Source organism: Tenrec ecaudatus, chromosome 2 (genome assembly GCF_050624435.1).
Source record: "Tenrec ecaudatus isolate mTenEca1 chromosome 2, mTenEca1.hap1, whole genome shotgun sequence".
NCBI classification, from domain to species: Eukaryota; Metazoa; Chordata; class Mammalia; order Afrosoricida; family Tenrecidae; genus Tenrec; species Tenrec ecaudatus.
Window position 1 is genome coordinate 181509443 of NC_134531.1, and position 25963 is coordinate 181535405.

Consider the following 25963-nt stretch of genomic DNA (forward strand, 5'->3'; position numbering starts at 1 on the left):
AGAGGGGGTTCCCCTCACAGCCAGCACCAGCCCCCCACCCCCAGAAGGCTTAGTTGTAAAACAAGGCAGGAGGTTGGGAGGGCTGTCACAGGCTGGAGTGGCCAATTCTCAGGATGGTGAGGGACCTGGGTTTGTGTGCTGAGCAGAAAATACTTACTGGGTCCACATTGCGCAGGGGTGTGCTTACTACTCGGTGTGGTGGCCCAATGGTACCACGGTGGAGCCCTGGACATGGTGGCTGGGCACCAAGCCTGCTGGCACTAGGCCCTAGAGCCAATCTGAGAACAATTCATTCTTACCACATGGCCTGCTCGATACCTGCCCTCAGGAAGGGAGCGCAGATGACATAGATGCCATAGCAAAGTATGGTGAGGAAATTAGATGGTGCCCGGCTCTCATAATCACATCTGGGGTCTTAAAGGCTTATTTCCAAACAAGCAGCCATCTAAGTGGGATGCCAACTAAGTCCACATGGAAGAAGCACATCAACATACGTGATCCAAGGACTGTAAATTATATACCATATATGTACTTGTGTATAAGTGAGGTTTTCCAGCACTTTTTAAAAAACATTTTATTAGGGGCTCATACAACTCTTATCAAGTCCATACATAGACATACATCAAATGTATAAAGCACATCCGCACATTCCCCACCCCAATCATTCTCAAGACATTTGCTCTCCATCCAGCACGTTTTAATGCCATTTTGGTGGTAAAATTGGGTGCCTCCGCTGATATTCGGGCTGGCTTATGCTTGAGTACATACAGTAATCCAAATCTGAAGGAAGGGATCCTTCCTGAGCTTAAGCTGAGATTCTGGTAGGCAGAAGGCTGCGGAGGACTGTGGAAGGCCCCAGTCTATTAGCAGGATCCATACAGAAAATAAGCCTCTGGTGTTTTCCCTCTATCCACAACTGAGGGCTGGGAGTAACCTGGTGACCAGACAGAGAGCATTGGAGAGATGATTACAGAAGATTAAAGTGATCAACTGACTTGAATGGTTAAGACCTTGTCACTTGATCTCCCCTCAGATACACTTTGGGCTTGATCTGGTGTTTAGTATTTTCCGAGTGTTTTTCTCTCTCCATATTGGGATTTATCTCTGTTGTAGTTTGTCATTGTGTCTTGAATCTTTGTTATGTATTTTCTGGTTTTGCATGTAAATGAGCCTACAGAGACAATAACTAGAATAAGGTTTCTGAGGAGGGGAGTGGGGTGGGGTAGCGGAGCTGGTATCAAGGAGTTACAGAAACATCGTGTTTTCAGTCTGATTGCGGTAGCAGTTGGACAATACTGTTTGATGGGATGGCACTATGGAATGGTCGGATGTCTGGATTAGCTCTTAATAAAATGGATTGGGGAAAACAAGCCTAGAGGGCGGGGCAGAGGCTTGGTGTGGCCGTGGTTAAAGGCTCCCCTGCTAACTCCAAGGTCAGCGTGGAAGCCACCGGTTGCTCCATGGGAGAAATACAGAGACAGTCTGCTTCACAACGCAGATCATCCAGGAGACCTTTGGGGGTGGGGGGTGGGTCTCCACGGCAACAGGACAAGAAGTGAAGATTGTGGTGTGAGTCACCCCTCCCCAGACTTAAGCCTGGCTAGGAAACGAGGCAGGTTTGGGATTTGAACGGTCGGAGTCCAGAACTCTTGCTCTTGGTCAAGAACAACAGTGATCAGGCAAACACCAACACTAATTTGGTGAGTAGTGTCTGGGGTCTTCAAAGTTGAGAGTGGCCATCTATGATATAACTACTGGTGGACACTCATCCAGACAAAGGACCAAGAGGTACAGGGACCTCAGTCTTAACGTCTCCTGAGAGCAGAATAACTGGTTAAAAAAAGACACACCTATCCACACAGACACAGACAAACATCTTCTGGTCCTGGGAATGGGCGCGGAAGGGAAGAGGACACAGTAGTCTTGCTACCCAGGGAGACTGGGAAAACTAACTGGAGACTACTGATCACTGCTGAGTGTTCTAATCAGGTGATCCTGATAGAACGGGAGAATTATGTGGACCAGAATGCAAATTCCTAAACAAGCAAACAAACAGCCCGATGGAACTGGTTCAGACCGGAGGCCTACCCAAGACTGTTGTCCTGAGGTAGACTCTTCAAACCTTGAGTGGAAATCGAATCTGCAGGTTGCCTTGTAGGGACATAACACGTGGACTCAAATAGGATGCTATCCCCCACAGCACTGTGATCCCTTAGGGAACGCACTCTAGATGAGACCAGACGGTCAGCGAGGACTTAAGGCAAAGATGGGAAGGCAAACTGCAGAGAAATTAGATGAGTGACAAAGGAGCATGGTCCCAAGAATGTTCCTGCCTGGAGAAGAACTCGGCCAATGCGATTGGAAACTTGGGGAGAAGTTGTTCAATGGGACCCTCCACTGCCATCTAAACTTTTGCCGAAAACAGGATTAAAAAACAAATCCATGAAGACACACCTTTGTCAGCAGGTGCACTGTTGCTGATCGAGGCCATGGGTAAATCCTAGCAGTATGGAACAGTGTTTCTGAGAGGGAGGGAAGGAGAACTTGGCTTACTGGTTGAGACCGTGGGTGCTGAAGTCAGACAGACCTGGACCCATCAGTGGACACTCATTGTCTCTGTCTCCATGGGCACCAACCCAGCCTCTTGGAGCCTCAATTTTCTCATTGGGAAAATGGGCATAACCCCGCTCAACACCCCAGAGGGTTGATGTGAGGATTAGCTGGGATCACATATGTGAGTCACTTAACATCATGCCATCTTTACATTTTTCTTCCTATTAATACAATGCTATTGTCAGAAGTGGTTCTTTAGTGAAGGCTTATCCAGGCAGAGAAAGTGTCCAGGGCGGCGGGAACACCTCAGACATTTAGGATGTTGGAAGCAAGCCTGAGACCGACGTTCCTGGACTTGTGTGCCAGATGCTTAGGGCAAGAAGGAAGGCAGAGACCAAGGAAGGTGGCCCAGACAGCCCATAGAAGGCGCTCGGAGGTGAGGAGCTCACATGGGGAACCTTCTCTAGTATGAGGGGACAAAATCACAGCAAACATGGGTCAGCATGCCCCAGCCCAGCACAGAATGCCGCCTCCTGAGGACGAAATGGGACCAGGAATCCACCGCACTAGACATTCCTCCAGACCAGCTTTCCACCAGATGTTCTGAGAGGGAAAATAAAAAAATAACTAACTACGGTTAAACCAAAACTTGGGAAACTCAGCCACGGAGGGCTGTGCAAGTGCAGGGCTTAACTCCATCACCAACTTCTTTTCTGCATTTGGTTTTGTGAATTCTCACGAACCAGTCTTTCTCCAGTTAAAAATTTTTTCTTTATTATTATTATTATTTTCAAAATGGTATTGAGCCTGGCTTGCTTGCTTCTTTTGCCAAGCTACAGCATAATCACCATCTCTACGGCTGGTGGAAGCTGCAGCACAGGGAAGCTGCGAGCCCACAGCCCTGCACAGGGCCGTTTTCAACCACCCGGGCTTTGTTACTGTTACTTTTACCTTGCTCCCTTGCCATCCACTGGAACTCCTGAGGGCGAGGCAGAAGGTGGGGTGGGGAGAGAATCCATGGCACTCCTAATTTTAGGGACCCTCGGGCCACAGAGCTATATTTGCAATACAGGCGGGTGGGGTGGGGGTGGGGGTGGATTGAATAAGAGGGGGACAGATGGTCCTGTTGGGGGAAGGGAACAGAGATCTTGGAAAACTTATGTTCCCTGATTTGCAAGAATGTTTCCACTTAACCCTTTCTTGCCCGATTCCTGATTTTACAAAGCAAAGGAGGGCGTTCTGCAATTTGGGCCACCTGTGCCCGAGAGCCTGAGCTCCCCGGTGGTGAAAGCCGGTAGCATAGGGAAGCGGAGGTGCGGCAGGTGTGGCCCCAGCCTCCTGGGACTCCAAAGTCTGAGGTCGGGGCTCGGGTTTGAGGCATCCTCCCTTTCCCCTGGCAGGGGCAGCGACGTGGTGGACGGAGGTTTGAACTACCCCGCGAGGGGGCGCGTCCCCGGCCCTAAGACCCGCCCCAGCGGCGCCGAGCGCGGGGAGGGGACCCAGGAACCCAGGAGCCCAGCGCTCCGCCTCCTGTTTCCGGGGCAGCGCGGCTACCTGCACAGTCCGGGCAGCACCTGGCGGAGGCAGAAGTGGCAGACCGGGTCCGCGCGGAGCTGCGCAGAGGAAAGGAGGGGACAGCACCGGCTCGGGGGCAGGAGCGGCGGCGGGCGGCGGGCGGCGGGCGGCGGGCGGCTGGCGGCGGCGGCGAGGAGAGCGCAGCGCGCCGCGGCGCGGAGAAGGGCGGGCGCCAGCTCCGCTCGGCTCGCTCTGCCCCGCCGGCTGGGCGCGCACCCGGGCCCGCACCGCACCGCGCCGTGCGGGCGCACATGGCAGCGTGAGAGGCCGGCGGCGGGAGGAACGGGTGGCGCCGGGCCGGGGCCGCAGGGCCGCATGGACAGCGGCGCCACCCCGGCCGGCCGCCACTAGGGCCTCTGATCTTGGACACCCTCTCTGATCATGGTGCCTCGGCGGCTGCCCGGGCCAGAGGTGGCCGGCCAGAGCCGCTGAACCAGGGCTCTCCGCGGCGGCCGGGAGCTGCATGGGGGAGCGTGGGCCGCGCTCGGGAAGATGCCCCGGCCGGAGCTGCCCCTGCCGGAGGGCTGGGAGGAGGCGCGCGACTTCGACGGCAAGGTGTACTACATAGACCACACGAGCCGCACCACCAGCTGGATCGACCCGCGGGACAGGTAGGATCTCCGCATGGCCCTCCCCACCCGCCGGTCGGGGCCCCTGTCTGCCCCAGGGCCACCGGCTGGGGCTGGACAGAGGGGTGCGCTGGGTATTATCTGCCCTGGAACCTTGGGGCGGCGGGGCTCTGCGTGCTTCTTCTCCTTTCCTTAAATTATTACCCCCCCCCGCCCCCGCCTACCCCCCCTGAAGCGTTGCTCCTACCCTTGAGCAGCTGAGGAGGGGGGCAGCCACTGCCTCCACCATCACCCCAGATGGAAGTCTTAGGCCCCAGCCAGCACCTGCCCAGAGTTTTCACCTGAAGCTCTAGCCCCGCCCCGCGCCCCTTTGGTGGGAGAGGTGGGGGCGGGGGGTGGGGGCGGCTGGCTGAGAGCGCTGTAGCCGGTGAATCTGGGGCTTCCCGGGGAGGCTTCACCCCACCATCTGGTTTGGAGGGGTGGCAGGGACCTAGGCTTCAGTGGGAGACTGCTTGGGGTGGGGGTTGGGGGGCGCAGCCTGGAGTGTGTGTTTTGGCAGGTGCTCCTGAGAAGACAAGTGAGCTGCCAGGGGGCCTGGAGAGAGGCCGAGGGTGGGAAGGGAAGGGAGGAAGGAGCAGGGGAGGGCAGATCAGGGAGCCTGATTCTCCAGGAATCTCACTGCTACTTGGAAGCTGGTAAGATGTTGACAGAGGTGAGCGGCCTCTGGCAAAGCCCAGTCCATCGCCTCTCTCCCGTTTCCCTCTGGGGACCTTGCTCTCGGTCTTGCACCAGCTCCGCCTGACCTTGGTGGGCACCAGGCTGGCTATAGCATGGTTCGCGGTGTTTTTGCTGAGGAAGTTGGAGTCTGCATTGGCTCTTCAGAGTTTTTCACCCTGCTTTGACTGTTTTTACTGCCCGGCACTTGACTACATATGCCATGTATGTCTCGCGGGAACACTCACAAGGATCACTTCGTTGTCCTTCACTGATAGGCTCTGTGGGGAAGTCGAAGTGTCTCCAGGAATGTATAATTTCCCCTGGTCAATGTGACTTGGGGGTCAGGTGCCTGGGAGATAGCCCACATGAGTTGATTGGACACTGCTTGTGGGTTGAATGGGAACCCCAGAGGCCCAGGATGGAGTTTATGGGAATCATGGGGTTGAAGAACAAAATAGTAAAAATAGAGGCAAAAGCACCAGGAGGATGTGAGTTGAGATATTCCCAGTCGTTTCTGTGAGTACTTGGGTTCATTCCTTCATTGGGCTCGTGCCCAGTGCACCACAGAATGCTGGATGCCTCACTGGTGTACCAGGAGGGGACGTTTAAATGCAAGGAAGAGTTGCTTTCACCTCTGACTCTCAAGTTTCCTATTTGTCACACTAAGGGTAGCCTTGGAAGCGAAGGAGCAATAGTGGGGAAATCTTAAGAACTGCACGGGTTAGGGCACAGGAGAGCAGAGAGAACAGCTCCCCGTTTCTAAAGTAAGAGTCCATTTGAGGCCCAGGAGTGTGATTGGCTCGAGTGCCTTGCTTTTTCCAGCACTCTGCAAACACCTAGTTTTCTCTCCCCGCCCCCAGCCCCCCAGCATTGCTCACACACTGTCTTCCCCTGAGGATCAGTGGTCGTGCGCTGGGGGGAGGGGGGCTGGCTATTGGCTGCCTAGGTGCCTTGGGCACCCTTTCCCTGTTCCAGTTTTCCATTACCTCTCCTTGGAGGGAGAGGTTCAAATGTACCTGGCCCCTGCCCCCCTCCACTTGGATCACTGGGTGAGTCCACAATTAGGAATCCAAGGGAGCAGGGAAGGACCACCCCACGCCCAGCACTGCTAACATGCTCTTGGTCATGTGTCCCTGGGAGAGAAAACCGAGGGTCTGGAAGCTTCTTCAACCATAGGCACTCCTGTCCCTTGGAAGAGGGCAAGCATGAGCTCCTGTGGGAAGCTGACTCGAGAGTGCTGTGCCCCCGAACCTGCGCAGTGTGGCTCACCTGCATGATCATTTCACGTTGGGTTCGGCCACATACCACTGACACTGCTGTTGATAGGCTGGGGGAATTGTGAACTGCTCTCCTAAATGAGAAGCGGAGTGTCGATTGCCGTTGGCGAAGGTCACCTTTAAAAGTACAGCGAACATCAAACAAACCAGCACCATTCTATTTTATCTCGATACTGTTGCCTGCCCAGTCCCTGCAGCAGGCTTGCCCAGCCTTTGTTTCAGCCTTTGTGTTTTTGGCAGGCTGGCACACTTTGAAGAGGAGTTAAAGACACACTGGCACCCGGCTCGGCCCTTTGCTCACCTTCCTCGTTTTGCAATTCGGAGTTGGCTTGGTGGGGTGCTGGCTGTCTGTCTGTCTTTGCCTGCTCCTGGGCACCCCAACCACTCGGGCCTTACGTGGGAACCCTCAGCCTGGGGGGTTGAGTGGGCCTGAGGTCCACCTGGAAGGTCACTGTTGTGGTGGAGCAACTATGGACTGATCAGAGGGCATCCATGGTGGCCCTTTGGAATGTCCATCTTGCACAGGGTGGCAAACAGTGTGGACAGCTGGCAGTGTGGCCCCAGGAAATTCACTGGCCCTCCCTGAAGGCTGAGCTGAGCACTTCTCAGATGTGATCTAGGATCCTCTGCCTCTCCTTCCCCTATCCTCTCCGTGGCAAGATGGGGTGTTGGTGGGGTTGCGTGTGTGTGTGTGTGTGTGTGTGTGTGTGTGTGTGAATGGGGCTGTGAGGAGGAGAAAGAAGAAATTATTTAACAGCCAGACTTGTAGGGGGCAGGGGCGGGAGGAGGGGAGACATTACATTTTGCCTAGATTTGATTAATGCCAGGAAACAGAAAATAACTTGGAATCCATTCCACGCTGGTGTGTGTGCACGCATTTGTGCCTTTGTGTGGGTGCCCTTGGATTTGTCTCTGCGTTCCCTTGATCTGAATTGAGAAGATGCCCACCCATTCCCCTGAATTTAAAAGAAGTCAGTCAAATGCTTATTCAGTCCGACAAGTGATTTCACAACACTGAGCACAAAATAGTGTCTCCGGTCACCAAGCCTGAAGAATGTCTTGGCACATTCCTCCCTCTGGGCCGAGCTGGTTTTGTGTGCTGTCCGGCGAGGAGGCTGCTGGGGGTAGGGAATCCAGTTTTCAGCTTCCTTTTCACTGGGGGGTTGGAAAAGCTGCCAGGCAGCCTGCCTTGCCAACTCTCTCCCCTTCTCACCAAGGGGACACTGGGAGGCCAGAATTCCTAGGGACGGTTGTCCCAACAACCAGAGAGTCCAGTGGGCAGCTTGGGCCATGCCCACTGGGCCAAAGGCTCCAGTAGCACCACAGGCTCTGAATGGGAGGCCAGGCTGGAAAGGTGACGGGTCGTTAGGAAGCAGGTGCCAGGGAGCAGGGCTGCACAGCCCCTCGGAGCAGGGCTCCTTCTACAGACTACCTCCCGATGGTGCTGGGAGCACCCAGCAAAAGGCCAGCACTCTGTGTGTAGTTAGCCTAGCGGTGTGCAAAAACAAACAATCGGATTGTTCTCTGAGGGAGAATGGATCACGGAACTGGCTCTGCCAGAGAAGGGTTCTTGAAGCCGTATTCCTGCTTTTTCTGTGGTTTGCGTTCAGGCCTTCCAAGAACCACCAGGGTACTTGGGGTTCAGTTTCTCAGGCACAGTGCAAATACCAGAGGCCTGCATATCATGCAGGTCCCAGCAGCTGTCTGTTGCATGATTTAATGAGCTTTTGCTCACGGTATTATTTCAGAAACCATTCTTATGGTCAGAAGTTGGAGCAACAACCGTCAAAGATCTTAACTTCCCTTCTGATGGAAGATCCTTGTGAGCATCTGACAAAAGGCATGGGGGACTTTTAGCAGAGAAAAGGGCAAACACAGCTTGTCACACTTATTTCAGGGGAATCGTGGACCCCAGGCTGGCGTTGAACTTGGACTCTGCTCATCACCACTTAGAACCCAAACCAAACCTATTGCCACTGAGTCAGCTCTGACTCCTCGGCAGAGACTCTTTATAGGAGCTGACAACCTTGTCTTTCTCTGTATCCTACCTGTTTAGCTGCAAGTCTCTGTGTGGCACACCCAAGCAACTTGGCTACTACCTGAAAGGTTGATGGTTTGAATCTACCTCGAGGCACTTCAGGAGACAGTTAGTGATCTACTTCCCCCAAAATCACAGCCGTGGAAAGCCCCATGAAGCACAGTTCCACTCTGAAACCCATGGGGGCCACCATGACTTGACTGCAAGCTCGGAAGGGCATTGTAATGGATTATGAACTTGATCCAGGTGGACTGAGAGCTTTAGGAGGAATTTCTTTTTTTAGTTCTCATAACAACCTTTTGAATAGGTAGCGTTATCTACATGAAGAAGCTGAGGGCTGGGAGAAGGAGACGACGGATAGAGAAAGCCACAGCTTGCTGCCGAATTCATTGCTGAATCAGGGTCTCTACTCCACAATTTACTGGATAAACTTGGCCTTGGGAAATGGAGTTGGGACAGGCATGGTTGTTCAGTAAATGGAAGAATTACAAGCTGTAGGTTCTGATTCAGTATACCTAGGGTGGAGAAAGACAACTTCTCAGCAGGGCGTTGAGCCAGATAAACTGATTCGAGGGCCTGTGGATCTCCCTTAACCTACAACCATTCTGGTGGGGACAGGCCTGGGTTAAGGTAGCCCTGGATAGTGGAACGGGGTAAATACATCCCAGTGTGCTGGGATCTTGGATCTGCTGCCTGCTATATGAGTGACTTTGACCTCAGATAGTTGCTCTGCACCTTGGTTTTGTCGTTTATAGGACAGGGAGATTATCAATTGTCAAGGCAAGCCAGGAGGATTAAATAAGCTAAAGCTGCACGCAGGGGCAGATTATGCAACAACGCAATAAACACAGGTTTACTGGTTAATCCAGAGGGAGTGAGCAGTTTCCCATGTTTTCCACAGAGACAGGCACACAAGTGACACTAAGGGACCACAGCTCCTGGAGACACCAAGATCCAGTGGCATCTAGGATTCCACCTGACCCAGCAGCAGTTTGGTTGTTGAAAGAGGCCTTTCTGGTCATGTAGTCCAGCCATCTCATTTCACATTGGACACGAAGACTCAGAGGCAAGTGACTTGCCCAAGATCACACAGCAAAGGACTAGCAACCCTGGGGCCACTCCTCCCCTCCCCTCTTGTGTCACCTCTCCCCAGAACCTCATCTCCATGTTCTCTGGAGCCATGGGAAGAATTCGATTGGCATTATGTCCGTGACCAGGTTATTCTTCATAATGTTTGCAGAGTGGAGAAACCAGAGTTTCATGCATGGTGTCACTCTTGTGTGCCTGAAGAATGTGTTCCATGCGGAACCAAGATGTTCCCACGAGGATCCAAGATGTCGAATGAATGACTAGTTTTATAACTAAATAAGCCCTCCTGATACAGTGGTTAAGCACTCGGTTGCTAACCAAAAGCTTGGCCATTTGAACTCACCCAAGGGTGCCCCGGGAGAAAGGCCTGGCAATCTGTTTCCAGAAAGATCCAAGAAAACCCTTTGGAGCAGTTCTCCCTTGTCACATGGGGTCATTCTGAATAGGAGGGGACAGGGCTGCACAGAGCCACCACGACCAGAATCAGGTATTCCTGTGGCTTTATCCTCAGACTAACACCACCCTCCACCAATTTGTGTTTTGATATGTGTTGTGAACATTCTGGAACACCTTGAAGCCACCGGGTCCAGTGCTTCTGCACTCAGGGACCAGTTAGCACTCCCAGCTGGGGGCTTTACCAGCTGTTGGAGTCGGGGTGGGGAGGTTCTTCTTCCAAAGTCTGTGTTTAAGTTTTACGCACTTCATGGGCTTCTGCTGTACTTGGGAACATCACCTACCAGTGATCTAGAATGAAAGACAGTTTTAGAGCACAAATATAGATGAGCAGAAGAAATAGGAGACTGAGAACCACGCACAAGCCCAAGCCAAACCCACGAGTGATTCCAATTCATAGTGAGCGCGCCATATGGCTTCTCTGGCTGTAGGTCTTTACCGACGCTGACTGCCACGGCGCTCTGTCATGGAGCAGCTGGTGGGGAGACGCCACAAAGGAGTTGCCCACATGAGCCCTGTTTCTGATGATCTACCCGATGCTGAGCACCGGTCGAAGCATTTTATGTGAGGGCGTCATCTAAGCCACTCAAGAACCTTAGGAGCTAAGTACTATTAACCTCCACCTGCCCATGAGGAAACAGAAAGGTTGCATAACTGCCCACGACCACCAGTAGATGATCAACTCAGGATTAGAACCCACGTGGCTTGACTGGACGCCATGCTGTGTAGCCAACGGTGCCCACCTGACAAGCTGAACGTTAGTCGTTGTTGAGTTGCTTCCGGTTCGTGGTGACCTTGTGCTTCGCGGAAGGAACCGTTTCCTGTCCTGTGCCGCCATCTCCATAAGCATGGGCGTGTTTGCATGCGTTGCCGTGGCTATTGTGTCTGTTCATCCTATTGAGAGCTTTCCTTATTTTCATTGGCCCTCTCTGCTTTTCCAAGCATGCTGCCCTTTTCCGGTGATCAATTTTTCTGATGACAAGCCTGAAGTAAACAGGTCAATGTCACCTTCCTTCTTAGGAACCTCCGGCTTGGCGTCCAGCTAAGACGGATGCGTCTGTTCTTTGGCAGTTCCTGGTACAGTCTGCACCAGCGCGCAGTTCTCATGCATCGAGTCTTCTCTCCTCTGCATTCTCCAACTTCCTCGTGCATCACAGACAGTAGACACGGCCATGGCTCAGAGGCAGCTCCGGCATTCAGGGGACATCTTTACTTTCTTCTGTACACTTTAGAGAGGTCTGGTGTAGCAGCACCTTGCTCCACCTCTTAGACTTCCATGGACATTGATGGTTGATCCCAGCAGGATGAGACCACTGGCCACGTTCTCTTCTTCCCCACTTACCTTGATGTCTTGTAGCGGCTCCATTGAGAGGGTGCTTGTTTCCTTCAGGATCAGGTGCACTTGGTCTGTGGAGTTATTCTTGATACTTAAGTTAGGGCACAGGAACCCTGAGTGACACAGTGTTCTGCATTGGAGTGCAATCTGAAAAGTTAGCAGTTCGAAACCACCACCCGCTCCCATAAAGAGTTAGAGTCTTGGAAACGCACAGGGGCGGTTCTACCCTGTCCTCTAGGGTCGAGATGAGTAGGCACTAAGTGGATGGCAGTGAGTTTGCTTCATTTGGGTTGTAAGTGGCACAAACCAGATAAGGGTTGCAGTGAGAGATGTTTCTAAGGAGCCTGATTGGAGAAGACAGTAAGAAGCTCTTGGTGGCTAAGAGTCTGTTTGGCAAAAACTCTGCCTTCAGGAAGCAGCCGACTAACCAGAGCTCCGGAGAGGAGAGAGCAGAGACGGAGGCAGAAGAACTCTTTCAAGGATGTGACAACTTTGCAGGGAGTTCAAAGTCGTTTCCAAGTCGCTTGGGAAAATGCTTCCAGCAGCCAAGGAATTAGTCCCCACGGCAGCTATTCTTTGTCACCACCCCACCCCCCTGTTCTGGGAGAGGGCCTAGCCAAACTGACCTGCTTTTCCAATCCCCTGGGATCCCAGGTAGCAGTGAGAGAAACACTGCCCTTTTGAAGCAAACATAATCAGGTTGCCTTAGCTACAGGGAAGGTTGGAACTCCAATCTCAGGTGCATGTAAGGGGAGACAAGGCAAGAACAAGCAGGCGTCGGAGGTGGCTGGCGTGTGGCTGGTTAGCAAAGCCTTGGGGACATGCGCGTGTTGCCCACCTCATCAGACAGGACCCTCCGTGTTGAGTGTCAGGCGCTCTCTCCTGCCATCACCAGATCTGTGCGTTTGGGGAGGATCATAAGCTTGTTCAGTGATGGGTCCCCGCGAGAGAGCCATCTACTTCACTTGGATAAGCTGATGGCATCCCTGTCACCGGGTCCCAGCTACTTGCCAAAAGAAGCACTTCCACTTAGACAGGGCTGAGGGTTAGACCCAGCCAAGGCCTGGCCCCTCCTGTATCCATCATGCCTCTCCCAGCTCCGAGAAGGCAGGATGGCCGCTCACTGCTCACCCTGAGTCAAAGGGCCAAAGGCTCTGGCTGCTGCTGTGGATAGGCTTCGCAGCTCTCTCCAATCCCTGTTTCAGCGTCAGATAAAAACAGAGCACACCGCGCACCTGGATACAGTGCCGTTGTGTGATTGAACCCGCACCAGCAGGCTATTAAGCCTTGAGCAGAAAACCTCCTGCCAAAGTCATGTTGGCGGGAAGGGGAGGGGGTTGCGGGGGAGAGGGCGGCCAGAAGAGGAAGCCATTTACTGTTGTGTCGGGAGAACGTGCTATAAAGAACACACTGGGCAGGGAAGAGGGGTGGGGGGCCAAGAGAGAGCGGGGAGGGAGTGTGTGTGGGGGGGAGGGGGAAGACAAGTGGCATGAGTCAGACGTCTGCCCCCACCCCTGTGTCATCACCCCCGGCATCCCTCCCCCCTCCACCCCCTGTGCACTCACACTGCCTCCTCAGGGATTCCACCCATGACATCTCACCGTTGGGAAGAAACGGGATCTTACGGTTTTAAATGTCTGCCAAAAAACAGGGACGGGGCCTAAGTTCTCGTGCAGTGGTCAGCCAGGGAAACAAAGTGCCGCCTCAAGATTAGGGACACCTTTGTTGGCGTTCCCTTGCCCCTGCCCCTGCCCCATTCATCACTCTCTGGCAACGAGGATGCTGGGGCCAGAGGATGGCGGGGCCAACCGGCAGCTGCTGATTTTCCCGGCCGGCTGCCTGCTGTCGCTGGGGTCCTGGTGTGGTTGCAGCCTGACTCTCTGCACTGGCTTCCTCCCGGCCCATGGTGGCCACTTCTCTGATCCATTGTCGGGATGGCCCTTCCTTCCATCCGCTGGCTGGAGCATGGCTTGGAAGGATAGGATATCCAGATACAGGCATCAAGTGGCTGCATGGCTTAGGTGACCCTGGGGTGCACTCTGGCCCTGCTCCTATCCAGGCTATTCTTGGATAGTTGGGGTGCTGTCAGCATTTCCCGGCGGGTCTGGCAATTCCGTATAAGCCTTCACAGTCATTGCCGGGACAATGATACGAGGCATGATAATAGTACAGGGACCCATTGCACATCCTCACTCAGGGTAGAACTGCGCTTCACAGGGTTTCCGGGGGCTTTGCTGTTCCAGATGGAGATCACCAGGCCTTTCTTCTGAGGCACTGCTGGGAGGACGCAAACTTCCAAGCGCACTGACCCTTTGCACGACCTGCGGGTGTTGTTAGGTGCCATCTCGCTGGTCCCGACTCGCGGTGACCCTGCGGCAACAGAACGAAACACTGTCAGGTCCTGCACTACCCGCACCATCGTGCTTGGAGGTCAGTCCACCTCGTGGAAGGCTTCCTTTCCCGCCGCCCCTCTAGTTAGCAAAGCATGGCATCCTTCTCCAGGAACTGGTCTCTCCTCACAGCACGTCCGCAGTAGGTGAGACGAGGCCCCTCATCCTGGCCTCTCCAGAGCATTCTGGCTGTACTTCCCAGACGGGGCGGTTTGTGCCTTTGACAGCCCGTGGCGTTTTCAGGATCCTACCTCAGCACCATGGTCCACGTGTACCAGATGCTCTTCTCCAGGGAATAGTCATCCTCGCCTGGCTTTCCTCAGGACTCCCCCTGTGCCGGGCACGGCGCTCATAACCTTCCCAGCGTGGTTGCTCTCCCTCTTTGTCTGTCGCTTTGCAGGTGGGGAAACTGCGGCCACGTGGTCAAGTCAGGGGCTCCCGGTTGCGCGGTGTGGAAGAGGCAAAGTTGACCCTGGAATCTGCATCTGTCTGGTTTCGGAGCCTGGCTTCTGCCACCACTGGCTCCTGGTGGGATTGGGAGAGAAGGAGGCAGGCAGGGGGAGCCCAGGGAGCGGGACCTTGCTCCCCACAGAGGAGTAGACAGAGCAGCATACTAGTGCGTGCCCTGTGCACTACGAAGGGAAATGTACCATTGCAGCCAAACACCGTGGGGTGCTGCTGTCCTTGGGCACCATGGCATCGGCTGTGCCTCGAGGGGAGCCTGTGTGACAGAGAAGGACTGCCCCGGCCGGGTTTCCAGGGCAATTGTGGCAGAAGCACATCGCCACGTCTCCCCCACAGAGCAATTAGGCGATTTGAACTGCCGGCCTGTTGGTTAGCAGGGAGCACTTTAATAATTGTGCCACCAGGGCTCCTTTTAGGTTTGCGACACCACCCTGTTTCCTGTGGCAGGTGAGATCTCCTAGAGACACAGGTGACAAGTCCGGGCTCTGTCACCTGGAACTGACCTCGAACAAGTTCCTCCTCCTCAACTGTAAAGCAAGAATAAGAGTCGGCCCTCCTGAGCCCAGGGGCTGGCAGTGAGGATGAAGTGGCACCAGGCAGGTACAGCCTTGGCACCGTGGTGGGTGTAGCAGGCTTGTCACGGGGACCCGCCATCCCTCAGTCACTGACCCTGTTTCTTCCTTGAAAACGCAGGTCTCTGGTGGCCGGGCCACGTTGACATTCATGCTGGTGAACCACTTGGGCGTCACGGGGACTGTAAATAACTCAATAAACTTTCCTTTTCCCCCTGGCCTTATCGGTGGCAAACCCATCTCAGGAATTTCTGGCAGTGAACTGACCTCAGAGGAGGGAAGCGGCGGGCGGGGGTGGGGGGGTGGGGGGGGTGCATCACAGTTGTCATGGCAGAGCCAAACGGAGTCTATAGGCCCCGGAGGGCCAGGTCTGCCAGGCACTCATCCCTCTTTGAGAGCTTGCCCCTGTACTGAGCCTGTCCACCAGCCTCCTTGAGCGCCATGCGGGTCTGAGCATGGGAGCCGTGCAGGAGACCAGCGTGTTTATCATGTCCCACCCAGCCAGGGCTTGGCCATTCATCCAACAGGTATTTATGGAGTCCTGCCGGGCTCAGGCTCTTGACCCAGAGCTGCAGTCAGAGCAAAGTCCCTGCTGCACTGAGATGTCTGTCACTGGGGGAAGGAGCCAGATCACTCACTGCCTTATGCCCGGGGGTGGGTGGCATTCTCTAGAATCCTTCGGCTCCTAGGAAGACAGAGACAGGCTGATGCGTGGCAGCTGTTGGCAGTGGGTAGGGACCTAGGTTTGGAGCTGGGAGATTGGTATATCTCTGAGAAGATGTGAGGAAGAGCCTGCTGTGGAGAGCTGGGCAGTGGGCTAAGGGCCGAGGATGATACGGGGAGACAAGCAGGCTCTGCCAATTGGCAAAAGACACCACAGTCATCAGATAGGATTATAAAGACCAGAGTCTCAGGACCTTGGTTTCCTTTTTTTTTTCTTTTAACCTGGATTCAATTAATCATTTAACAAGTATTTATTAACTGCCCATAAATTGATTGAGTGCCTATAATTTGCCAGGCGTTGTTCTGGCAGCCTTGGATTTAGCAGTGATTGAACCAACAAACACCTTATCGCCGTGAAAATTGCGTTCTAGAGCAGAAGTTCTCAAACTTGAGTGGGTATCAGCATCACAGATGGCACGCAGAGCCACGAGCAGGTGGGTGGGTGGGTCCTGAGAATTTGCATTTCTAACCCGGTCCCCTGGTCATGCAGCTGGGCTGGGGCCTGCACTAGGAGAACCACGGATAGGTTGACTATTGAGTGCTCACAGTAACTTGGGGGGTGGGAGGGGAGATGTCGTGTGTGTATGTGTGTGTAGGAGCTCTTGTCTCTCCGAAAAGGACAGGTGAGGTAGCATGAGGCTTAAAGGTGTTTTCAGGAAGCTCTGCGTAATACTTCTAGGTGTCAGTTCTTTCGCTCACCCAAAGCCAGAGAAGTGGCAAAGTTTGTAGAGTTTTCTCCACCCCTTAGTGAAATGAAGTGCTGGAAGCAGGAGGTCTGAGGGGCGGTAGAAAGACACAGATGGCCAAGGGCGAGTCCAAGAGGACAGCCCCCTCTGTCTGTTGGAGGAACGTTGCCCTTGGGAACTGGCATGCTTCATCTCCAGGCCATTCCAGGAGGGCAGGTGCCATTCATTCTCTTTGGACTCTCCACCACAGCCCTGTTGGTGGTGGTGATGGGCCTGCCCTTGGCTGTACGCTTGGACCAAGCCTGGAATTTTAAGTCTCAGCTTTGTCACTTACTGGGTCTGTGACCGGGTCAAGTTGCCCAAACCTTCCTCACCCTCCAGTTCTTCCCTAGTGAAGGAGCCTAACTAGAATCTGCCAGCCGGTTTTGGTGAGAAGCCAATGCGAAGTGCCTCAGTGCATTCTAGGGCCATGGTCCTGGACAGGTCTAAGTACCGCCGTCACGGCCAACCTCCGCAGGTGTCAACGCTTCAGCTATAGGGAAATGGCTCCTGTGCAGGTTATGGATTTTGAGGACCAGATTGTATTTATTTATTTTACAAACCCCACGTTTTCCTGCTTGATTTCCTTTCAGTGTCTCAGTCCCCTGGGAAAACAATGCATCACAGCTAAGATGCTAGGCATCTTCCTAGCAGACGATGACTTTGACCGCACGGGAATATAAAGAGGCGTCTTCACAGTAAACAGTGTTTCAAAGGCATCCAAAGTGGTTTATGTTCAGTGTCCTGACAATCATACACACACACACACACACACACAGGCCGATGACCAGGGGTGTCTCTCTGGCCTTCTCTTTGATCACCGAGCTTCCAAGGCCCATGCCATCATGCGCTTGTTTTCAGAGTATGGTCCCAAGACCAGCACCTCAGCTTCACCTGAGAATTTGCTAGACGCCCTGCCTCAAACACACAGAGTGAGGGAGTCTGGAGTGGGACCCAGAGAACTGCTGATACAGCCTTCTAGGTGGTCCCAATCTGTGGGCCAGTGGCCTCGTGTCTGCAGCCAGAAATTTGTTCATCACTGGATAGCAGAAAGTGGCCCATTTTTCAGACTCTTCTGAGCACAGGTCTGTGCAGCTGTTGGAATGGTGAAAATCTCACCTCCATTTCACTGTGCCCCAACTGTGACTTCAAGCTACCTTCCACTGTGGCCTCCTCCTCAGGCGTTCTCTTGAGCTAATATCATCTCCAGACTCTTCACAGCCGAACCAGACTTCCCCACTTTCCTTTCCAGGCCCCCAGTGTCACCTGACATCTTCCCATCAACGTTTCACTTAGACATGAAGTTTGGAAGAGCCTTCCCCACCTTCCTGGCCAGGACCCCTTAGTGTCTCCTGCTGTGCTTGCTTGTCTGCCTCCCCTGCTAGATTACCTGTGTCTTCTTCCTTGGCTCGGGGCTTGCTCCATGACTGGCACACTAAGCCCAGCATGAACTCTCGGCCACCGTGAGTTTTGGATTCAGAGGCACCCCTTCATTAACCTAGCGATCATGCGTCTTTCCTGGGAACCTTGGGGTGGTGCAGATGGTTAATCTGCTAACCCACAGGCTGGAGGTTCCAGTCCCCTCAGATGCTTCAGAAGAAAGACTTAGCAATTGACACCCAACAGGAAGCCAACCCCTGAGACCAGGAGTTGGAATCATCAGGAGAGCACTGGTTGGTTGGTTTCTCCTGAGCCCATCTCTCTGGGATGAGCAGTAGTGGGCCTGACCTCCTGCCCACCACAGAGTGGGAGGGTCCACTCGGAGTTAGTGGACAACAGGAACGGTCACTGAGTCTCACCTTGGGCTGTGCATTGGAATTGCCCGGGGGAGTGCCACAAAAAACCAGAGCCCAGCCACCCGCTGAGATTCTGATTCAGTTGCCCTGGGATGCTGCCAGGGATTGGGATTTCTAAATCACATAGTTGCTTCTGGGGTGCAGCCAGCATGGAGACGCCCTGCTTCGTGAAGGTCAGTATTCCGCTCGCCTGCCTTTCTCACAAGCGCTCATGGGGTTGGGACGAGAGGATGGGAGAGCACCTGGAAATGGCAGAAGCGCCGTGTGAACGTCAGGTGCTGTTTTAAAAGTTAACATTTATTCTGTTCTATGTAGAGAACCTGAGATGATTCGAGGGGTGTTAGAGAAATCGTTTCTGAGATAGAGAAGTCAATGGCAGGCGCCCAGTGGTTTGGTAATTGCCAGCCTTATATGCCAATCTTGCTATGTCTTTCATGACGCGTCAAGTACCAGGATGCGTTAAGAGATTTGAGTTCTCTGCCCACATGTGAGGATCGTTCAGCTGTTGTCCTTAGTTGCCCGTTGAGTCATTTCCAGTCCCCGTGGATCTTGTGTGGCAGGATCCAACTGTCCCATAGGGATAGTCTCTTGACTATCGATCACCTGTTTCCTCTGTGTGTGGATGAGCTGCAGGTTTACACTCAGTCATTCCGGCACCTTTTGCTCCATTGCATCCATTGCCCCGCCTCAATGCACCGTCACTAGTCCAGGTCCTCCCTCCCTGCGTCTCCTGTTTCCACTGCTCCCCCTTTTCTGGCCCCTCTGAACTTTACCCTCAGGCAAATGGTGCCCCTTTGTCATGAAGAGTCGATTATTCTGAGATGTGCCCACCCCGTTAGTGCTCTCGTCCCCTTTCTAGACCTGTCTGTCATTGGATTGAACATTGAGCTACTGGGGTGAATGCAGCTCCCAACACGAAGGGTGACTAAGGGCCGGATCTTGAGGGTTCTGACCAGGAAGGGTAGGCTTCGTTATGGTGTTGTGTTTTATTCCACATTTTTCTCACACGCTATCCAGGATTTTCTAAGTGATCCCTTTCAGAGCAATTGGTAGTGATTTTGATCTCCCCGGGAGTATTTGAAATACCAGCCGCCTGGCTTCCAGCGTCACAACATGCGAGGCACCAGTGAGCTGTGGTCAGTGGATATGGCCCTTTTAGGCATGACTTCCTGTGTGATGTGCTATCATCCTGGTATATACACCCGTGGCTATGACTGCATTTTTGAAGATGTTTTCTACTGGACTAAAACACAAACCAAACCCAACTCACTGCCACTGAGGCAGTTCTGACTCAGCCTCCTCCTGCTGCGGAGCTGGTGACTTCAAACGGCTGACCCTGACGTTAGCAGTCCAACCATAACCACTACCTCATCAGGGCTCCTTAAAAGACATTTTGAGGGTGAGATTGAGACCTCACTTTAGTAGAGACCTTGTAACGTAGTGGCTACCAGTTGGGCTGCTAACCTCGAGGTCAGCAGTTCTAAACCACCAGCAGCTCAGTGGGAGATAAATGAGACTTTCTACCCCCATAAACAATTTCCGTCTCAGAAACCCAAGGGGCAGTGCTTCCTTGTCCTGTAGGGTGATTATGAGTTGGCATGGACTCTGGCAATGAGTTTGGTCTTCTTTTAGAAGAGGATATGAAACAAACCACAGCCTCTGTTCCCTTGGGGGCATCTCTCGACTGGACTAGAGCTTGGGGACTTAGACACCATCCTTTGTTTTCCTTGGGAGGATGAATCGGCTAAAAGAGAAACCTCATCTCCATCAAAACCATTCCTCGGTATGGAGTCCACTGGGCCACAGAGAACGCTCACAGGACCACTTGAGAGCTTACATCCTCGATCAACGTCTGAAGTGGTGGAGGCCGCTGAGACTAGATGTACTTAGACTGAGACATGGAGACGTGAGGACCAGTGCTGACATTAGGAGCTACCTACATTAGGAACTACCTTCTCCTCACCTGGCCCAAGACGAGGAAACTGTGAGACAGAGGGACAAGTAGGTTAGCTACCTGGTCCATGGAGCCAACCGCCAAGGGACCATGTGACTGAGAGACCAAGGGCCTGAGAGAGACATGGCTGTTGGCTGAGGAGCAATCTTACCATGCACCGATGACTGTAGCCTTACTATGTTCTGATCATGACTTGTGGTAACCTACTAACTTCCCTAATGTATAAGGGATTTCAGATGGCTTTTGGCTGAAATCAAAGAGTACCAGACGTTGACTGTGCCAAGGCATCCAACTGTGTGCGTCGTAACAAACTCTGCATAGTCTTGAGAAAAATGAAATTCCAGACCACTGCACTGTGCATATGATGGACCCCTATGATCAAGAGAGGCAGTTTATAAGCAGAACAAGGGGATACTCCATGGTTTAATATCATGTGCATCAGGGTTGTATCCTCTCACTACATTTATTCAGTCTTTATGCTGAGAAAATCATCAGTGAAGCTGGAGTATATGAATAGGAATTAGACATCAGGATCGGCAGAAGGCTTATTAACAACCTGTGATATGCAATGGGCAGAACTTTACTTGCGGGAAGTGAGGAGGACGTGAAGCACTTGCTGATGACGATCCAGGCTTGCAGCCTTCAGTGTGGACTACAGCTCACTGTGAAGAAGACCCAAAGCCTCACAGCTGAAGCGATAGGCAACATCACGATAAGCGGAGGAAAGATGGAAGTTGTCAGGGATTCCGGCTTGCTTGGATCTACAGTCAATTCTCGTGGAAGCCCCATTCAAGAGATCAAAGGATGCATTCCGTTGGGTAAATCTGCTGCACAAGATCTCTTTAAAATATTGAAAAGCAAGGACGTTCCTTTGAGGATAAGGTTCACCTGACCTGAGCCATCATATTTTCAGTTCCCTCATTTGCACATGAATGATGGACTTTGAATAAGGAAGACCCAAGAAGAATCCATGCATTTGATTTATGGTGCTGCCGAAGGCTATTGAAAGTACCATGGACTGCCCAAAGAACAACCAAATCTGTCTTGCAAGAACCACAGATAGAAGGCTTCTTGGAGATAAGGATAGCGAGGCATGCTTTGGACCTATAGTCAGGAGAGGCCAGTCCCTGAAAAAGGGCATCATGTATGGTAAAGCGAAAAAGAGCAAGACCCCTCACAAGGTGGAGTGACACAGGGGCTGCAGCAATGGGCTCAGACGGCTGGGCAGTGTCTCGTTGAGCCCTGCTTGGGGTCGCTATGAGCTGGACCCGACTCGAGGGCACCTGACAACAGCAATAAACGCCCACGAAGGTGAGTACCATCTGTGTTGCCATTGCCATGAGTGATTGAGCCCAGCATGGAAATATGAGTGGCGTGGGAGGGGTGGTTGGTGTCAGAACAGGTGAAGAAGGATGGGGCGTGAAGTCATGTCTGACTCCTGCCTCGTGGCAATAAGCCAGTCAGAAGAGGCCAGGTATGTTGACCTTCATTGCTGATTGCTGCAACCTGAGTACAGTAATTTGACAAAGGCTAATGGAAGGCTGAATCCACCTTGATCATTTCAACCCAGAGCTAGTGCCCTGTGATTCCTCTGTCACTCAGGGTCTGTCTGGAGAGCCGTACCTTGCCTGTTCTCTGCTGGTGTTAGCAATCACTGTCCCTCTTCCAGAGAGCAGGGTGAGTGAGCTCTTTCCCCATGTTTACACTAGTTCCCCAAAGCCCTCCAAACCTTGAGTTTCTCCATCAAATCCCCCCGCCCCATCAGAGTGACCAGCATCGCTGCTTCACCTGCTGTGAACTGTGTTCCGCTCACACTGCCTTGTCCCGAAAGGATTAGCAATCACCCACGTTCCCCTCTGGTGGTTGCTTCCTGGCCAGCGAGTGGGCTTGGTCTGCAGTATTCTTGCAATCTCATGCACTGTCCAGGGGATGTGTGTTTGGGGTCCATTGGAAGTCACATGGGCTTCCCTGGGCAGGAAGCAGCGGAGTCATGGCACAGTGGCCTCCTTCTGCTGTGTGTTGGGTACAATTGAAATAAAAAAGTGTGCATGTTTGGTCTATCGGTGGCAATTTTGCTAGGAGCAGGCACAGCAGTGAGCAAAAGGGTGAGACGTGGTCCCTCCTGGAGCTTAGCGGCTAGTCCTAAGAAGCTCAACCAGTCGTGGAAAACAACAGGCCTTGTAAACGACACCAAAGGCCCATCTACAAAATCAGAACAATAGAATTTGCGTTTAACTTTCAGTAAGATTTGTGACTGGCTGCTTACCTGAAGGTTGATGGTTGAAACTAACCTTGTGGTACTTTGGAAGTAAGACCTGGCCATCGGCTTGGAGATGTGCGGAGAAGACCCCGTGGAACAGTTCTGCTGGCCAGGAGTTGGAATGGACTCATTAACAGCGGGGAGGGTTTCTCGAGATCCCCTCTGTTCAGCTAGGTTTTCTTTATTCCACTTTGGAGAGCCTGGTGCCCGTCTTGGCCACAAGCAGTGTGTTTCCCTGGCTTTAGCTAAGGGCCCCGGATTTTTAACCTCCCACGTGGCAGCATGATCTCTTGGCCATCAGCATCTGAGCCTCCAAAGGGTGACTCAAGGGCAGACTCCTGCCTGACCCCGGTCTTCGTCACCCGAATCTGGGCGGGGACCCTACCTCCATGAAAGAGGCCCAAGTGATCCTGATGCTCCATAAAGTGTGAGAGCCCAGGCCAAGGGAGTGGATGTGCCCCAAACCGCCAACCATCCAAGAGCTCAAACCAGGACAAGCCTCCTTGTAGCCTCTCCACAACCTTTCTTCTTGGTCCTCACATCAGTAAAGCTGGGTCTTCTACAAAAAGCTCAGGTGACCCTTCTGCAAGAGGAAGTCTTCCGTTGTTACCCACCCATCACCGCGCCTTGGCAATTCCATCCTACTGCCTCCACTGCCCCCCTTCAGGCCTCAGGACCTCCTTCTCCTCCTTCCCCCCACCCCATTCTCTGATGGGGACTGGGCAGCGGTGTCTTCCGTGGCTCCTATCTTGCATCTCATGGTGCCATCGACCCGCTCCCTTTACCACTGGTCATTGTCGGCCCTGGAAGGGAAGGTGCTGTGCTGTCCTATCTAGTGGTCTCCTGCGTCCCCAAGTCTGCAGCCATGTCTGCAGTGAAATGACCAGTGGCTCCTCCTAGTAACCCGCTGGACACCAGGCCTGTGTCCAAGCAAGCTCTGCAAACTGTAACGGATCTAAATGGGAAAAGTTGCCTTTCCAGTCATGAACATGAGAAGAGACCACTTTAATGACCGAAAAATACTCACTCCAAGTTCTGAAGATGCAGCACAGTGCCACATACGTGTCCCTCCGGTCTGACCCCGGTCTCCCCAGCTGCTGTCCCCAGAGGCAGCCCATTCCCAGAAACCTCGATCATGACTCTTCTGTCTTCCATCTAGCTGCCACGTCCCACCACCCGTTGTTTTGGGGCTCTCGCCTCTCACTCCATTTCTAGGCTTACTTCCACAGAAGACCGGTGTCATTGGGAATCGACTAGACCCCTGATGGCACAGTGGTTGCATGTTGGGCTGCTGACCACAAAGTCAGCAGTTCGAAACTGCTAGCAGCTCCTTGGGAGAAAGATGAGGCTTTCCATTCCTGTTAAGAGATATGGTCTCGATGAACCAGTCAGGGTGCAGGGTAGCAACAATGAAACATATAACTTTCCTCTGCTTCTTAAATACTTCTCCCCTACCACCCCCCCCCCCCCACTATCATGATCCCAATTCTACCTTACAAATCTGGCTAGACCAGAGGATCCAGAGGATGTACACTGGTACAGATAGGAACTAGAAACAGGGAATCCAGGACAGATGATGCCTTCAAGACCAGTGGTGAGAGTGGCAATGCCTGGAGGGTAGAGAGAATGAGTGGTAGAAAGGGGGAACTGATTACAGAAATCTACGTATAGCCTCCTCCCTGGGGGAGGGACAGCAGAGAAGAGGGCGGGGGAGACGTCGGACAGTATAACATATGACAAAATAATAATCATTTATGAATGATGAAGGGTTCATGAGGGAGGGGGAAGGGGATAGGGAGGGGGAAAATGAGGAGCCGATATTAAGGGCTCAAGTGGAAGACACATGTTTTGAGAATGATGATGGCAACAAATGTACATATGTGCTTAACACATGGATGTATGTATGGATTGTGATAAGAACTGTACAAGCCCCCAATAAAATGATTTAAATAATAATAATTTAAAAAGAGAGATACGGCCTCTGTGGAATAGGTCTACTGTACCCTGTGTGGTCTCTGAGTCAGCCTCAGCTGGAAGCAGTGGGTTTGGTTGCAGTTTGCTTAGGAGCCTGGTCTTTCATGTAGGCTGTATGTGGTGTCTCAGGCAGCGGTTACTTCTTTCTTGTTGTTGTGAACAGTTAACTTATTGAGAGGGCGTGCTGCTGGGATTCTTGATGGAGCAGCACCTGTTCTTTGGTTTACAGAGCTTTCGTTTTATTTGGGGTTGTGCTGGAGACATAAAGTTTTCTACATTAAAACAAAGAGTCACAGTCTCGGAAACTCACAGGGGCAGTCAGCCTTGTCCCAGACGGTTGCTGTGAGTCAGCATCAACTCGCTGGCAGTGAGACAGTGAGACCACATAAGAGGCTTCTCTGCTGCCCACCCTGTGGTCTGCTTCCAGATTATTCCCACATAAGCCCACCCTGGCTCCCTGGCTCCTTGCCCCCTTTTGGAGTTCCTCCTGAGGGGACCTGTATTTCTGAGCCAGAAGACCGAAGCTTCTGGCAGCTTCTCTTCTTTTCTAACTCCCTCTCCTCATCGAGTAGGGGATAGGAGGAGGCTAACACTACTGTTTACCTCACACTATTCTTGAAGCTTAATTAATTGCTTCCCATGCATTTTTTTTGGTAGCTTTGACACTTTGATATGATTCCAAACATACAGGGAAGTTGCGAAAATGGCACATGAACTTTCTACCTTTTTCCCTCTTAAATCCAGACCTGCCCGTTTCACAGTGTTACCTCATTGGTCCCATGTGCTCCCTTTCTCCCATAAAGAGAACGCATTGGAGAAAGCATGTCTCTTCACCACTAGATACTGTTGTGTCTTTTCGAAGGAAAACAAGGATGTCGTCTTATAGAACCTGCTGCCTCATGCCGTTATGATTAAATGAAATAAGTGACGTAAAATACCTGACAGAGGACCCCCTGCCCCTGTGGGCGCCGCTCATTGCTAGCCGACTTGTCGTCCTTGCTCCCCCAGTTGCAGCTCAGTCAGGCTCCCCACTTGGCCATGGTCCCCGGGTCCACTTTGCAGTCTCATAGGAAACTCTGTAAATGAAAGAACAGGTGCTGCCCCATCAAGAATCCTATCAGCGCGTCCTTTCACATGGATCCCGTAGGTGACCACACCTGGGAAACCACACGGGCTGGGGCCGCAGTGCCTCCCTGCCTCTCCCGCTATTCACACTCGTCTGTTGACCCAGGGCATGTTTCTGCTGCCTCTCGAGACCCGTGTTTATGGATCAGTTCTGTCTTGTCCTGAACGTGCGGACTTGAGCACACCACTCATCTCTCGGAGCCTCAGGGCACAAAGTCATTAAGTAATGGCCAACGTTTTCAGACCCCAGCACTGTCCTGAGAGCACACCTCGTCATCACGTCAACCCGCCGGTAGAGGAACTCTCACTCTCCCATCTTAGGCATGAGGAAAGGGAGGCACGGAGGGGCTTATCCATTTGCTCCCTATCACA

General features: G+C 52.8%; 1 protein-coding gene across 1 annotated transcript in view; it reads left to right on the forward strand.

The window, feature by feature from the left end:
- Nucleotides 1-4232: 4232 nt before the first annotated feature.
- Nucleotides 4233-25963, forward strand: part of WWC1 (WW and C2 domain containing 1) — a 185010-nt gene continuing 163279 nt past the window's right edge. The window contains exon 1 of the mRNA XM_075541930.1: nucleotides 4233-4739. Within this exon, the coding sequence (XP_075398045.1) occupies nucleotides 4621-4739 (119 nt within the window). The 5' untranslated portion in view covers nucleotides 4233-4620. The remainder of the gene's footprint in view (nucleotides 4740-25963) is intronic.